General features: G+C 46.1%; 1 protein-coding gene across 1 annotated transcript in view; it reads left to right on the top strand.

Moving 5' to 3' along the window:
• LOC141252977 (arylsulfatase H-like) overlaps positions 1–14,767 on the top strand; it is a 139,144-nt gene that overhangs the window by 83,159 nt on the left and 41,218 nt on the right. The window contains exon 6 of the mRNA XM_073670730.1: positions 12,757–12,893. Within this exon, the coding sequence (XP_073526831.1) occupies positions 12,757–12,893 (137 nt within the window). The remainder of the gene's footprint in view (positions 1–12,756; positions 12,894–14,767) is intronic.

Genomic DNA, 14,767 nt, shown 5'->3' on the forward strand with positions numbered 1-14,767 from the left:
CTCAAGTAGCAGCATCAGGAAGCACGTCCATGTCTTTGTCCCAGCGCAGCGTTCAGTTGTCTATACCCCTGTCCTTGGAACACAAGCGCAAATATGCAGCCAACGCCCCACAGGCCACACTATTAAATTCTCACATTTCATGACTGTTTGCGCTCGAAATGTTGCCTTTTAGGCTCATGGAGACGGAAGCATTCCGCAACCTGATGGCGGAGGTACTTGGTCCCCAGCCGCCACTATTTCTCCCTGTGTGCCGTCCCCGCATTACACAAGCACGTGTCCCAAAGCATTAGCCATGCTCTCAACAACCCAGTTACCGGTAAATTCCACCTAACCACGGACACGTGGACAAGTGCTTGTCATCAGGGACGGTACATCTCGCTGACGGCACACTGGGATAACATAGTGGAAGCCGGGACCCAGTTTAACCTTGGGACGGAACACGTCCTCCCGACGCCAAGGTTTGCGGGCTCTAGGTCTATCAGGGTTGCCCCCATGGTCTACAGCTCTTGCACCTCATCCTCCTCAGCCTCCTCTTCAGCCTCCATCTCCGAAATGACCACATCAGTCACAAGCTGGAAGCGCTTCAGCACAGCCTCGGCCGAGCGGCAACAGGCTGTGCTGAAGCTAATATGCTTAGGTGAAAAGCCGCACAATTCTGAAGAGTTGTGAACAGCTCTGAAAGAGCAGGCAGATCTGTGGCTCACACCGCTGAGCCTACAGCCAGGCATGGTCGTGTGTGACAATGGCCGGAACCTTGTAGCAGCTCTGAGGCAAGGCGAGCTTACACACGTACCATGCCTGGCCCATGTGCTTAACCTCGTAGCTCACCGGTTTCTCAAAGCCTACCCGGAGCTGCCGGATTTGCTTGTTGAAGTACGCCGCCTGTGTGCCCATTTTAGAAAGTCAGCTACATCTTCCGCCGCCCTTGCAGTGTTTCAGCAGCATTTGCAGCTTCTGTCTCACAGACAGGTGTGTGATGTCCCCACGCGTTGGAACTCTACACTGCAGATGTTGGGAAGAATTTGTGAGCAGAAGAGGGCAGTTGTTGAGTACCAGCATCAACAAGGCCGTCGGTATTCAGTTCAGACTCCACACATAAGACCTCAAGAGTGGACATGGATGTCAGATATGAACCATCCTCCAAAACTTTAAGGACTCCACCAAGATGGTGAGCGGCGATGACGCCATAATTAGCGTCACCATCCTTCTCTGTCTTCTGAAATGCTCTCTGCTCACAATCAAAGAGGATGCATTGCAGGCGGAGCATGATGAGATGGAGCAAGGAACCATACAGGGTGATTACACACAGTCAAGTCTCATGTCATCCCAACGTGGATTGGGTGACAATGAGGAAGAGGAGGAGGAAGGACAGGAGCTGGTTTCATGCACTATAGATGGTACTACATGCACAGCTGTCATACCGTCTGTTCAGCGTGGATGGCCAGAGGACAGCGAGGAGGAGGAGAGCATGGTCAGTCATCCTCTTGGTGAGGACACGGAAGTCTTCCCTGTTAGTAGTCTGGCACGCATGGTTGAGTTTATGTTACGCTGCCTTTCCCATGACCCTCGCGTTCTCAAAATATTGGGTGACAGTCATTACTGGTTGATGACACTTCTAGACCCACGCTACAAGGAGAACTTTATATCTCTTATTCCTGAGGCGGACAGGTCTACAAAAATGGGGCAGTACCAGAAGGCCCTTGTTGCTTAACTATTAAAAAAATTCCCATCTGAAAACGCTGGCAGCAGAGGGCACACTTCGTTGGACAACCAAGAAGTACAGGCGAGAGAGACACAAATTCAATCCAGCAGAGGCACGGGAACACTGTCAAAGTTCTGGGAGAGTTTTCTCAGACCCTCTCATCGCACAGGCCCTGAGGCGCGGGGTACTCTCACAAGGAGTGCAAAGTTTGGGAAGATGCTGAGGGAGTACCTTGCCGATCGTACCAGCGTCCTCCGTGATTCCTCTGTGTCTTATAATTATTGGGTATCCAAGCTGGATACGTGGAATGAACTGACTCTCTATGCCTTGGAGGTCCTGGCCTGCCCTGCCTCCAGCGTTTTATCAGAGCGTGTTTTTAGTGCCGCTGGTGGAATTATAACTGATAAGCGCATCCACCTGTCAACTGAAAATGCTGACAGGCTGACTCTTATAAAAATGAACAAGGGCTGGATTGGGCCAGACTTCTCAACACCACAGAATGATAGCAGCGTAACACAAACTCAAATCCAGTGTCTTTTCTTGGGAGGGGTATTCCCATGCACCTTTTCACACCCACACATGGGTATACGCTTCCTGATTTTGGCTATTTGCTCTTGTCCTCCTCCTTCTCCTCATCCTCCACCACCATATCACCAGGGTGACAATGGTCCGTGATGCAACATCCACATAATTTTTTTAAAGGGTGTTTATGATGCCCGTAAAAAAAAATTTTTATACGCTATGTTCATGTATACCCCCCAGGGGTAAATGTTTGTCAGCCCATACACTTACTGCATGGGCATTACAAGTATTGGAGGCCCACTCCTTTCTAATGGGAACATTTTTTTATGAGGCCCTCCTCCACGTCTCTTCCAAGGGTCATTGAAGTGCCTCCAAATTTTTGGCATCCCTTGCATTCACTGCATAGGCCAACACTATGGGAGACTCTCTCATTTCTAATTGGAATTTGTCATTATTGTGGCCCTGCTCTATGTGTCTTTAAATTCTTAGTGGGTTTTTTCCTAAAATTGGTCAGCCATTGGACTCACTGCATGCCCTATAACTGTATAGCAGACCCTCTCCTTTCTAATGGGAACATGTCGTACCTTGTTACTATGGCCCTGCTCCGTGTGTCTTTAAATTCTTAGTAGGGTTTTTCTTAAAACTGATCAGCCGTTTGACTCACTGCATACCCTATAACTGTATAGCAGACTCTCTCCTTTCTAATGGGAACATGTCGTACCTTGTGTAAGGTAGCACTATTCATCACTCTGGGGAACTCGCTTCACCGGGTCAATTAAAGCACACATGCAACGTTTTCCGGTAGTATGTAGTCCAGCAGTTTATTACACATTATAAACTGCACATAACATAGTCCATCTCAGTGGCTCGCAGGAATGTTACACATGTATCCTAGAGCCTTCTCAGTGGCAGCTATGCCCGCTTGGCTTCAAATACAGACTTTAGCAAGGTACAGCAATAATATTCACTTATAGCGCCGATTTTCCTTTGCCGGGTCTCAACTGCTTCTGTCAGCTCGGTTCTGCTGTGGCTTTAAGGCTTCCCAGACGTAGTCTTCAAGCCACGTGCCTTCCAACGCTACTGGTATCTCAATCACAAGGATCCAGCTTCTGCCTTCCAGGCTAGTGGAGTCCCACACAGGGACCAGGCCTCTTGCCTCACCAGGCCACTCCAGGCCTCACCAGGCCACTCTCTCTCCCTGTTTCAAAACCACCAGGATTTATATATCCTTCTGTGCACACAGGACCTGTGATGATGTCACAGTCATGTGATCAGTCACTTGAGGGGGAGGTAAATGGTCAGCCAGAACACACCCCCTGGACATTTTAGCAATGCAGCAAGCCGCTGCATTGCATATCCCCCCCCCCCTCTGTTCAAACTTGTGGGGTTGAACACATAATATACACAATCATTATAACCAACAGTTCACACAGAGACCATGTACTTGACATTTGCGCTGCTCAGCCCCTGGAACATTAGTCATCAACATTAGCCCATTCCTTAGGGACCTACCATCTGTCATTGTCACAAACTTCATCAAGTCACATTTCCGAGCCGTAACCTTGTCAGACCTCCCCCGCTCCTAGCGGTCAGTCGTAACTTTGTCAGACCTCCCCTGCTCCCAGCGGTCAATACAGCAGTGTGACTCACTTGCCCTTGTATCTAAGGTCAGGTCTGACTTTGTGCTGTCCCGTACTCAATTGGGTCGTTTGTATAGGCCTCTCAGACCTGAGTTACTGGAGGTCTCACTACCTCTAAACCCACGCCCACTATCCTCAGGAAATCTTGGAAGGTCTCTATTTTCTACTGTAGCCGTCCTATTATTTGAAGGGCCCTTTCTCTGTCTGGTCCCATAACTTATAGATGGCTGCCTTCTTCTGCTGCTCAGACGATGCTGTCTTTCCATTCGCAGTCTGGCGAGATACAACTTGTACAACTTACAACTTGTTCTACCTCTTGCAGGTAGGTCACTCGGTGCTCCATCAGCATGCGTATATATGCAAGACTTTCTTCTGTTCCGACAGCGGAGAATGACACCATGCTGTCTTCATCTGGTATCCAGTCCTGACGATCACGTGGACTGCTTACTTTCATCACACCAGACTTCTTTACCATCATTTGCATGGTTCGGCCATTTCTCCCAATGAGCTTTCTTACCAAAGCATGAGGCACCCAGATGACTTCTTCCCGCAGACTTTGAGCTTTTCTCATAAGCTCCAGTTATCTAATGGCTTGTTCTGTTTTCAACCGGACAAACCGCTTCGTGCGAATACATCGCCAGTGCATGTCACTTAGGATAGCCACCCTCTTCACTGTCACTTCGGTTGTGGACAGGACCACCAACTGTTTAGCCTTCTTAAACTCTTCATGCACTGACTCTGGTGCATTCTTCTCTCAAATCTTCGGGTACATCTATGAGACACTTGTACCGAGACGTTTCTGTCTCACCAGTGGTCTCCAAATGATCATCTGGCTCAGGTTTCAGGGACAACTGACTTTCAGCTTCTTCACCCTGTAGAGTGGTCTCAATCACTTGGCGCATGTGCTCTGCATCCGCCTTATCATCCTTAGTTTTTCCTTAACCTTGAGGAGATCCTCATAGTCTCTCTTAATTTGTTGCAGATCATTACTGAGTTCACTATACTCCTTCTTGGATTCACACAGCTCCCGGTTGAACTGTTCGCGCAGTCGTTCTAGGTTTTGATCACGTCTAGAAACTTCATCCTGCAGCGCCTCTTTTAAGGCAGACAGCTCTAATTGTACCAGGGAGAAACGATCCTTCATATCGCACAGCTCATCTTCGAACTCCGCTTTGTCAAGCTTCAACTGAAAAACCTCCTCTTTATTTTTCTTGAACTTTTCCTTCCATTTGTTGATTTCCTCCAGTCCTCGCTGCAAGTTCCTCACAACCTGATTTATTTTCTGCCGTTCAGACTCCAGGCTCATCTGGTCTAAGGACACGTTCTCCAGGTTTTTCCTTAGTTGCTGCACGTCACTCTGATACTGCTGCCTGATAGGCTCCAGCTCTTGGTCAGGATTGGCCCCCTCCTCTTTCAGGGCTGTCGGTTCCTGATCCTTCTGTCTCAGTAGATCATCCTGCTTGTAAGTAATCTGCGTAACTGCATCCAACTCTTCCTCCTGATCTTCTAAAGGAGGATCCACACTCGGAATAAAGGCACACAACATTGCATTTTCTTTATTTGCCCTTTCAGCAAAGGCTACAGAAGCAACTTTTTTGTGGCCCTTGCGCCGTCGACGACGAGAGGGGGACTTCCTCACCTCGTCTAGCTCTTCCTGACTGAACTCTCTTTCTACTTTCGTAGTGTCACCGCGAGCTACGGGGTCTGTGTCACTCCCCATGATGTTGTGGACCAACAAGTTACCTCCCACTTTGATGTCAACCCCTTCTACTGGAGCTACCCCGTTATCAACGATCAAATTGTTATTTTTAGGCGGTACCAACCCACAACCAGTAACCAACTTTGGTATTCTATACTCCACGCTCTTTTGAAACTCCGCCCCCTTTTGAGACTCTGCCCCCTTTTGGACAACCACACCTGTAGGGGATACTTTAAAAAAAAAACGCAATAGTCTTAGGACCCCGTTCACAACATATCTTACTACCTCTCTGGGCACTCTGGGATAGTACAGGCGCCACAGGAGAACTCAAGGAATGGTCCGCTACCGTCCTTCTGTAAAGGGCCAACAGCTCCTGCCCTTCCTGTACCAAGACCTGTTGTCATTTCTCAAATGCCTGCTGCGAGTCCTGTTGTCATTTCTCAAATACCTGCTGTTGTTTCTCAAATGCCTGCTGCGAGTCCTGTTGTCGTTTCTCAAATACCTGCTGTTGTTTCTCAAATGCCTGCTGCGAGTCCTGTTGTCGTTTCTCAAATATCTGCTGTTGTTTCGCAAATGCATGCTGCTGCGATTTTAACAGGCACTTTAATCGTTCAACAGCTTCAGTCTCATTTGCTGCTCCCTTCACAGCCATCTTTATCAGCTCCTGCATTTCTTCAGGAAACTCTATTTTGCTGCAGACCGTTTGCAGCCGACCATCTAACCACTTCTCCATTCCGTCTGGGGATACTGCTCCATTCATAGCCATCGCGGTGCACTGTTCACACTAGACACTTCACACCACTCTCCCCGGAAAATTTTTGTGACCCCACCAAGCCACAGCAAACCAAGTTTGAGTGCAACAACAATTTTCGTAACCCCGCCGAGTTACAGCCAGATGCTTTAATCTTCATGACCCCGCCGAGCCACAGCAAGATGCTTGCATGCACAATCGTCGTCCTGTGCCGTTACCCCTAGCAACCAGGTTGCAGTTGCCCACATTCTCCACCACATGTAAGGTAGCACTATTCATCACTCTGGGGAACTCGCTTCACCGGGTCATTTAAAGCACACATGCAACGTTTTCCGGTAATATGTAGTCCAGCAGTTTATTACACATCATAAACTGCACATAACATAGTCCATCTCAGTGGCTCGCAGGATTGTTACACATGTATCCTAGAGCCTTCTCAGTGGCAGCTATGCCCGCTTGGCTTCAAATACAGACTTCAGCAAGTATAGCAACAATATTCACTTATAGCGCTGATTTACCTTTGCCGGGTCTCAGCTCCTTCTGTCAGCTCGATTCTGCCACAGCTGTGGCTTTAAGGCTTCCCAGACGTAATCTCCAAGCCACGTGCCTTCCAAGGCTACTGGTATCTCAACCACAAGGATCCAGCTTCTGCCTTCCAGGCTAGTGGAGTCCCACACAGGGACCAGGCCTCTTGCCTCACAAGGCCACTCCAGGCCTCACCAGGCCACTCTCTCTCCCTGTTTCAAAACCACTAGGATTTACAGTACAGACCAAAAGTTTGGACACACCTTCTCATTTAAAGATTTTTCTGTATTTTCATGACTATGAAAATTGTACATTCACACTGAAGGCATCAAAACTATGAATTAACACATGTGGAATTATATACTTAACAAAAAAGTATGAAACAACTGAAAAAATGTCTTATATTCTAGGTTCTTCAAAGTAGCCACCTTTTGCTTTGATGACTGCTTTGCACACTCTTGGCATTCTCTTGATGAGCTTCAAGAGGTAGTCACCCTAAATGGTCTTCCAACAATCTTGAAGGAGTTCCCAGAGAAGCTTAGCGCTTGTTGGCCCTTTTGCCTTCACTCTGCGGTCCAGCTCACCCCATACCATCTCGATTGGGTTCAGGTCTGGTGACTGTGGAGGCCAGGTCATCTGGCGTAGCACCCGATCACTCTCCCTCTTGGTCAAATAGCCCTTACACAGCCTGGAGGTGTGTTTGGGTTCATTGTCCTGTTGAAAAATAAATGATGGTCCAACTAAGCGCAAACCGGATGGAATAGCATGCCGCTGCAAGATGCTGTGGTAGTCATGCTGGTTCAGTATGCCTTCAATTTTGAATAAATCCCCAACAGTATCACCAGCAAAGCACCCCCACACCATCACACCTCCTCCTCCATGCTTCACGGTGGGAACCAGGCATGTAGAGTCCATCCGTTCACCTTTTCTGCGTCACACAAAGACACGGTGGTTGGAACCAAAGATCTCAAATTTGGACTCATCAGACCAAAGCACAGATTTCCACTGGTCTAATGTCCATTCCTTGTGTTCTTTAGCCCAAACCAGTCTCTTCTGCTTGTTGCCTGTCCTTAGCAGTGGTTTTCTAGCAGCTATTTTACCATGAAGGCCTGCTGCACAAAGTCTCCTCTTAACAGATGTTGTACAGATGTGTCTGCTGCTAGAACTCTGTGTGGCATTGACCTGGTCTCTAATCTGAGCTGCTATTAACCTGCGATTTCTGAGGCTGGTGACTCGGATAAACTTATCCTCAGAAGCAGAGGTGACTCTTGGTCTTCCTTTCCTGGGGCGGTCCTCATGTGAGCCAGTTTCTTTGTAGCACTTGATGGTTTTTGCAATTGCACTTGGGGACACTTTCAAAGTGTGCCCAATTTTTCGCACTGACTGACCTTCATTTCTTAAAGTAATGATGGCCACTTGTTTTTCTTTACTTAGCTGCTTTTTTCTTGCCATAATACAAATTCCAACAGTCTATTCAGTAGGACTATCAGCTGTGTATCCACCAGACTTCTGCACAACACAACTGATGGTTCAACCCCATTTATAATGCAAGAAATCCCACTTATTAAACCTAACAGGGCACACATGTGAAGTGAAAACCATTTCCGGTGGCTACCTCTTGGAGCTCATCAAGAAAATACCAAGAGTGTGCAAAGCAGTCATCAAAGCAAAAGGTGGCTACTTTGAAGAACCTAGAATATAAGACATATTTTCAGTTGTTTCACACTTTTTTGTTAAGTATATAATTCCACATGTGTTAATTCATAGTTTTGATGCCTTCAGTGTGAATGTACAATTTTCATAGTCATGAAAATACAGAAAAATCTTTAAATGAGAAGGTGTGTCCAAACTTTTGGTCTGTACTGTATATATCCTACTATGCACACAGGACCTGTGATGATGTCAGTCATGTGATCAGTCACCTGAGGGGGGGGTAAATGGTCAGCCAGAACACACCCCCTGGACATTTTAGCAATGCAGCAAGCTGCTGCATTACAGTTGTTACTGTGGCCCTGCTCCATGTGTCTTTAAATTCTTAGTGGGGTTTTTCCTAAAATTGGTCAGCTGTTGGACTCGCTGCATACCCTATAACTGCATAGCAGACCCTCTCCTTTCTAATGGAAACATGTAGTACCTTGTTACTGTGGCCCTGCTCTCTGTGTCTTTAAATTCTTAGTGGGGTTTTTCCTAAAATTGGTCAGCCGTTGGACTCACTGCATACCCTATAACTGCATAGCAGACCCTCTCCTTTCTAATGGGAACATGTCGTACCTTATTACTGTGGCCCTGCTCCATGTGTCTTTAAATTCTTAGTGGGGTTTTTCCTAAAATTGGTCAGCCGTTGGAGACACTGCATACCCTATAACTGTATAGCAGACCCTCTCCTTTCTAATGGTAACATGTCGTACCTTGTTACTGTGGCCCTGCTCCGTGAGTCTTTAAATACTTAGTGGGGTTTTTCCTAAAATTGGTCAGCCGTTGGACTCACTGCATACCCTATAACTGTATAGCAGACCCTCTCCTTTCTAATGGGAACATGTCGTACCTTGTTACTGTGGCCCTGCTCTGTGTGTCTTTAAATTCTTAGTGGGTTTTTTCCTAAAATTGGTCAGCTATTGCACTCACTGCATACCCTATAACTGTATAGCTGACCCTCTCCTTTCTAATGGGAACATGTCATACCTTGTTACTGTGGCCCTGCTCTATGTGTCTTTAAATTCTTAGTGGGGTTTTTCCCAAATTTTGGCAGCCCTTGCAGTCACAGCATGGGCATTACCACTATAGGAGACCCGCTCCTTTATAATGGAACATTTTTTTTACTGAGACCCTCCTCTCTGTCTCTTCAAAGGGGTATTGGGTTGCATCCAAATTTTTGGCCGCCCTTGCAGTCACTGGATACGCAATAACAGTATGGGAGACCCACTTGTTAATAATGGAAACAACAAAGCATAGCCAGCTGATGACTCTCTAACAATAAGTAGGGCTGACTGCTGGCCTTTTAAGAATAGTAAGGGCCGTCTAATGTCCCTATATAAATAGGCTTTATGACTTTCAGAGTCCCTCCATCATAAATAAAACAGGATGTGTCTGATGATGTGTCACACACCACATTGCCAGATAAGGTTGTAAAATATTAAAATGACATTTCCCAGTGAATGCATTTGTCTTAAAAAATAACTTAAAAAAAAAACAAAACAATAGGATGTTTCTTTAGTATAAAAAATAGTGTCACCAATTTAACCTCAATGTAATCACATTGTTCAGCTCATACACCTCCTCCTCCATCTCCGAAATGACCACATCAATCACAAGCTAACAGCACTGCAGCACTGCCTTGGCCAAGCGGCAACAGGCTGTGCTGAAGATAACATGCTTAATGCTTAATTGACAAACCGCTCAGTGCTGCAGAGTTGTTGAAAGCTGTAACACAGCAGCCTGATCTGTGGCTCTCACCGCTGAACATACAGCCAGGCATGGTCGTGTGTGACATTGGGCGGAACCTGGTGACGGAGAAATGACAGCCGGCGTAGATACGGTTTCCCTCTATGCCAGTCCTTTTACCGAGCTAAAGAATATGGCTGTGGTGAAATAAAACTCCCACTGAGAAGCTGTTTAAGATTGAAAAACATTGTGCCCACCAGAGGATTTGATTCTGAGGGCTAACCTTTCTCCCCTGCTCAAGAGCCCAATAGCAACTGTAAAGTTAGCGCTATCATGAACTCTCCAGAGGTAGAAGCCAAGGCACACCAGAGGATTCTGGTCCATCCAACCCTGCCGAGAAGCAGTCCTGGCTAAGAAAAGTGTGTGGGAAGGTTCCCGGACACTCTATGGCTGCTTTTTTACTGAGGAGGAAACACACGCAAACAAGATTGTGGACTGCTTCTGCCTCCACGAGCCTAAAAGACCATATTTCAAGTGCAAGCAGCTGCCCAGAAATCTGTCAGTTTAGTGTTGCGGCCTGTGGGTCGGTGGGTGGGTGGCTGGCTGCATACTTGCGCTTGCATTCCAAGTAACAGAAAACTAAGCAGATGGTGGCCTCTATCATCATCATGGCCTCACCTCGGCACTATGAACTCTCCTGAAGGAGAAGCCATTGCCCGCCGGAGGAGTCTCCGGTTCTCTGGTGGGCCCGTCCAACCCTGCCAAAAAGCAGCACTGGCTAAGAAAAGTGTGGGGAAAGGTTCCCGGACACTCTATGGCTGATTTTTTAATGTGGGTCGGCCATGCCTTTGCATGTTATTTCTCAAAATGCATTACAGATCAGGCCATTGTCCAAGTCTGTATTCAAGAAATTAAATGCGCAAAGAAAGATGTGTGTGTGTCAAAGCACCACTGACAAGTACGAGTTGATGATGGACGGGCTGCCATTGCTTCTGCAACAAGCTCAGTTACTGGACTTCCTGGGAGAAATGACATGCAGGGTAGATACGGTCTCCCTCTATGTCAGTCCTTTCACCGAGCTAAATACAACTCTCAGCAAAAAAAGTTGTGGACTGGCTCCGTACCGTCCCTGGCCACATTCACCTGTCCAGGTGTTTGTGGTTAGGCGGTCCTTCCCAGTAAGTGCACTGGGGAGAGCATGAGTAATGTTGTGGGACCCGTGCTTGTCAAAGGCGGAGGCGATACAGGGAAATATAGTGGCGGCTGGGGACCGAGTATGGACACCCGGCTGCCGCCGGCATGAGGTTATGAAAAGCTTCTGCCTCCACGAGCCTAAAAGGCCACATTTCAAGTGCAAGCAGCTGTCAAAAATTTGGCAGTATAGTATTGCAGCCTGTGGGTGGGTGGGTGGCTGCCTGAATACTTGCGCTTGCATTCCAAAGAATGGGGTAAGGACAACCGAACACTGCAGTGGGACAAGGACGTGGACAGTGATTGTTGCAAGTCGGCAACGACAGGTGCATGTCGGGAGGCATCTTCGCATGCGCCAAGGATCACTTATGATGGGTACACTTTTAGGCAGTGACCTAGGAGTCAGAGATGCTTCCAGAGGTCTTCCCCATGCTGTTCCCATGTCTTTTCAGCACTGTATGCATTTGTCTGATGATGTGTCACACAGCACATGGCCAGATAAGGTTGTAAAATGTTAAAATGACATTTCCTGGTGAATGCATTTGTCTTGGTTGAAAGCAATGCAAAAGTGCAAAAACGCATTAAAAACGCTACGTGTGAACATAGCCCAAAGTGTGGAGGAGTAATTTTGTTTATGGGTATTTATTTTGCCGTATATACAAGTCATTACCCTGGAAAGGATGTTCCTTAACAAATTTCCCAGGAAAATCCATTTTGGTTTTGTTTTTGTATGTTTTATTGTGAGTCCGTAAAAGTGGCGTAATACTCTGACCACTTGTTGACAGCAGTGATCTGGGAGTCAGAGATGCTCCCAGGGGTCCTCCCCATGCTGTTCCCATGTCATTTGAGCAGTGTTCCCATCGAGTTGGGCAATTTTTAGGCCCTCTGCAGACCGCCGGGGGGAGCCTCCTGAAAAATGCTCGAGTTTCCCATAGACTTACATTGGGCTCGTTGCTCGGGTCGAGCACCCGAGTATTCCAATTTGCTCGACCCAAGCAACGAGCACCCGAGCATTTTAGTGCTCGCTCATCACTAGTCTTCACCAAATACATATTTTTCCTCAGAATTGAGGACTTTTAAAATGAATGGTCAGTCCTGTCAGATATATTACAAAGTTGCTTATTATCATGTGTACTATTAATTTAAATTAAATTAAAATGACGGTTACTCTTTAAGCACTTGTATGACACCACAGGTCGCAAGGAATATACAAAAAGCTACAGTGCTATCACTCTGCGGCGCTGCCCAGTGACAGAAACTGAAACAGAGGGGGCAGGCCCTATCATGGATATCACATGTTTTTTGCCTATCATATCACCAATCATTGGTTTCTATTATGTTTCAGGAACAAAGACAGGCCATTTCTTCTTTTTGTATCTTTCCTTCATATCCACACTCCTTTATATACCACCAAGGAGTTCAGAGGGAAAAGCCAACACGACTTGTATGGAGATAACATAGAGGAAATGGACTGGATGGTTGGTATGTTCTATGTATACATTTTGTATATTACTTTATTTTCAGGCTTATTGAAAGGATAAGTTCTGTGTAGAAACTAAAATAACATGATTAGAGAGAACAGATGCCCTACTAGATCACAATCCATTGGGTTTTTCTTCTTTGTTTTTGCTTTGCTTTTTTGTTTTTTTGTTTTATGAATGAAAATGTTTTTTCTGTAAATGTTTTTTCCTGTCATTTGACTCCCAAGGACATATACACTGTGTTCCAAATTATTATGCAAATAATATTTTCTCAGATTTTCCCAAATTACCTATATGAATTGCAGTTATTGCAATTTTCCAGTCAAATAACTATTAGAGTACAATTGAAAGGTTTTTGTACAAACTGCCTATGATAACAGTATATTTTTAAAAAAATAAAAAACTCAAACTGCACTCAAAATGCATGTTCCAAATTATTATGGACAGCAGAGTTTTCAACCTTTTCATTTTAATAAAGAACAAAAAAATGGTCATTTTTGAAATTATAAGCATTAGCAGGTTATTACAAGCTGAAATCAAACAGTTTTCAACTCAAAACTTTATTCTAGGTGATGTTACATTTGCACATAGGACCCCTTGTTCGAAAGGAGCTTCTGAACTCTCTCGTCCATTGAATTTGTCAGGTTTTGGATGGTTTCTGCTTTAATTGTTTTGCATGAGGACAGAATACCCTCCCAGAGCTATTGCTTAGATGTGAACTGCCTCCCGCCATCATAGACACTCCTTTTGATGATGCTCCAGAGGTTCTCAATGGGGTGAGGTCAGGGGAGCATGGGTGCCACACCATAAGTTTGTCCCCTTTTATGCCCATAGCAGCCAGAGATGTAGATGTGTTATGTGCAGCATGAGACGGGGCATTATCATGCATGAAAATGATCTCGATGGTCCAGATGGATGGAGTGGAGGATGGCTGGTTGATGGACACCCCATGCAAACACGGCTACGGCGCTAACAAGGAGGAGGTGGAGTAATGTTTTGGGCTGGAATCATGGGGAGAGAGATTGTCGGCCCTTTTAGGATCCCTGAAGGGGTAAAGATGAACTCCATAATGTACAGTGCCTACAAGTAGTATTCAACCCCCTGCAGATTTAGCTGGTTTGATAAGATGCAAATAAGTTAGAGCCTTCAAACTGCAAACGAGAGTAGGTTTTATGAACAGAAGCATAAATCTTACAAACCAAAAAGTTATGTTGCTCAGTTGAATTTTATTAAATTTTAAACATAAAAGTGTGGGTCAATTATTATACAACCCCTATGTTTAATATTTTGTGGAATAACCCTTGTTTGCAATTACAGCTAATAATCGTCTTTTATAAGACCTGATCAGGCCGGCACAGGTCTGTGGAGTTATCTTGGCCCACTCCTCCATGCAGATCTTCTCCAAGTTATCTAGGTTCTTTGGGTGTCTCATGTGGACTTTATTCTTGAGCTCCTTCCACAAGTTTTCAATTGGGTTAAGGTCAGGAGACTGACTAGGCCACTCCAACACCTTGACTTTTTCCCTCTTGAACCAGGCCTTGGTTTTCTTGGCTGTGTGCTTTGGGTCGTTGTCTTGTTGGAAGATGAAATTACGACCCATCTTAAGATCCTTGATGGAGGAGCGGAGGTTCTTGGCCAAAATCTCCAGGTAGACCGTGCTATCCATCTTCCCATGGATGCGGACCAGATGGCCAGGCCCCTTGGCTGAGAAACAGCCCCACAGCATGATGCTGCCACCACCATGCTTGACTGTAGGGATGGTATTCTTGGGGTCGTATGCAGTGCCATCCAGTCTCCAAACGTCACGTGTGTGGTTGGCACCAAAGATCTCGATCTTGGTCTCATCAGACCATAGAACCTTGAACCAGTCTGTCT

The sequence above is a fragment of the Phyllobates terribilis genome, unplaced genomic scaffold, assembly GCF_046119375.1.
Source record: "Phyllobates terribilis strain yellow unplaced genomic scaffold, ASM4611937v1 Scaffold_2__4_contigs__length_985480577, whole genome shotgun sequence".
Taxonomy (NCBI): domain Eukaryota; kingdom Metazoa; phylum Chordata; class Amphibia; order Anura; family Dendrobatidae; genus Phyllobates; species Phyllobates terribilis.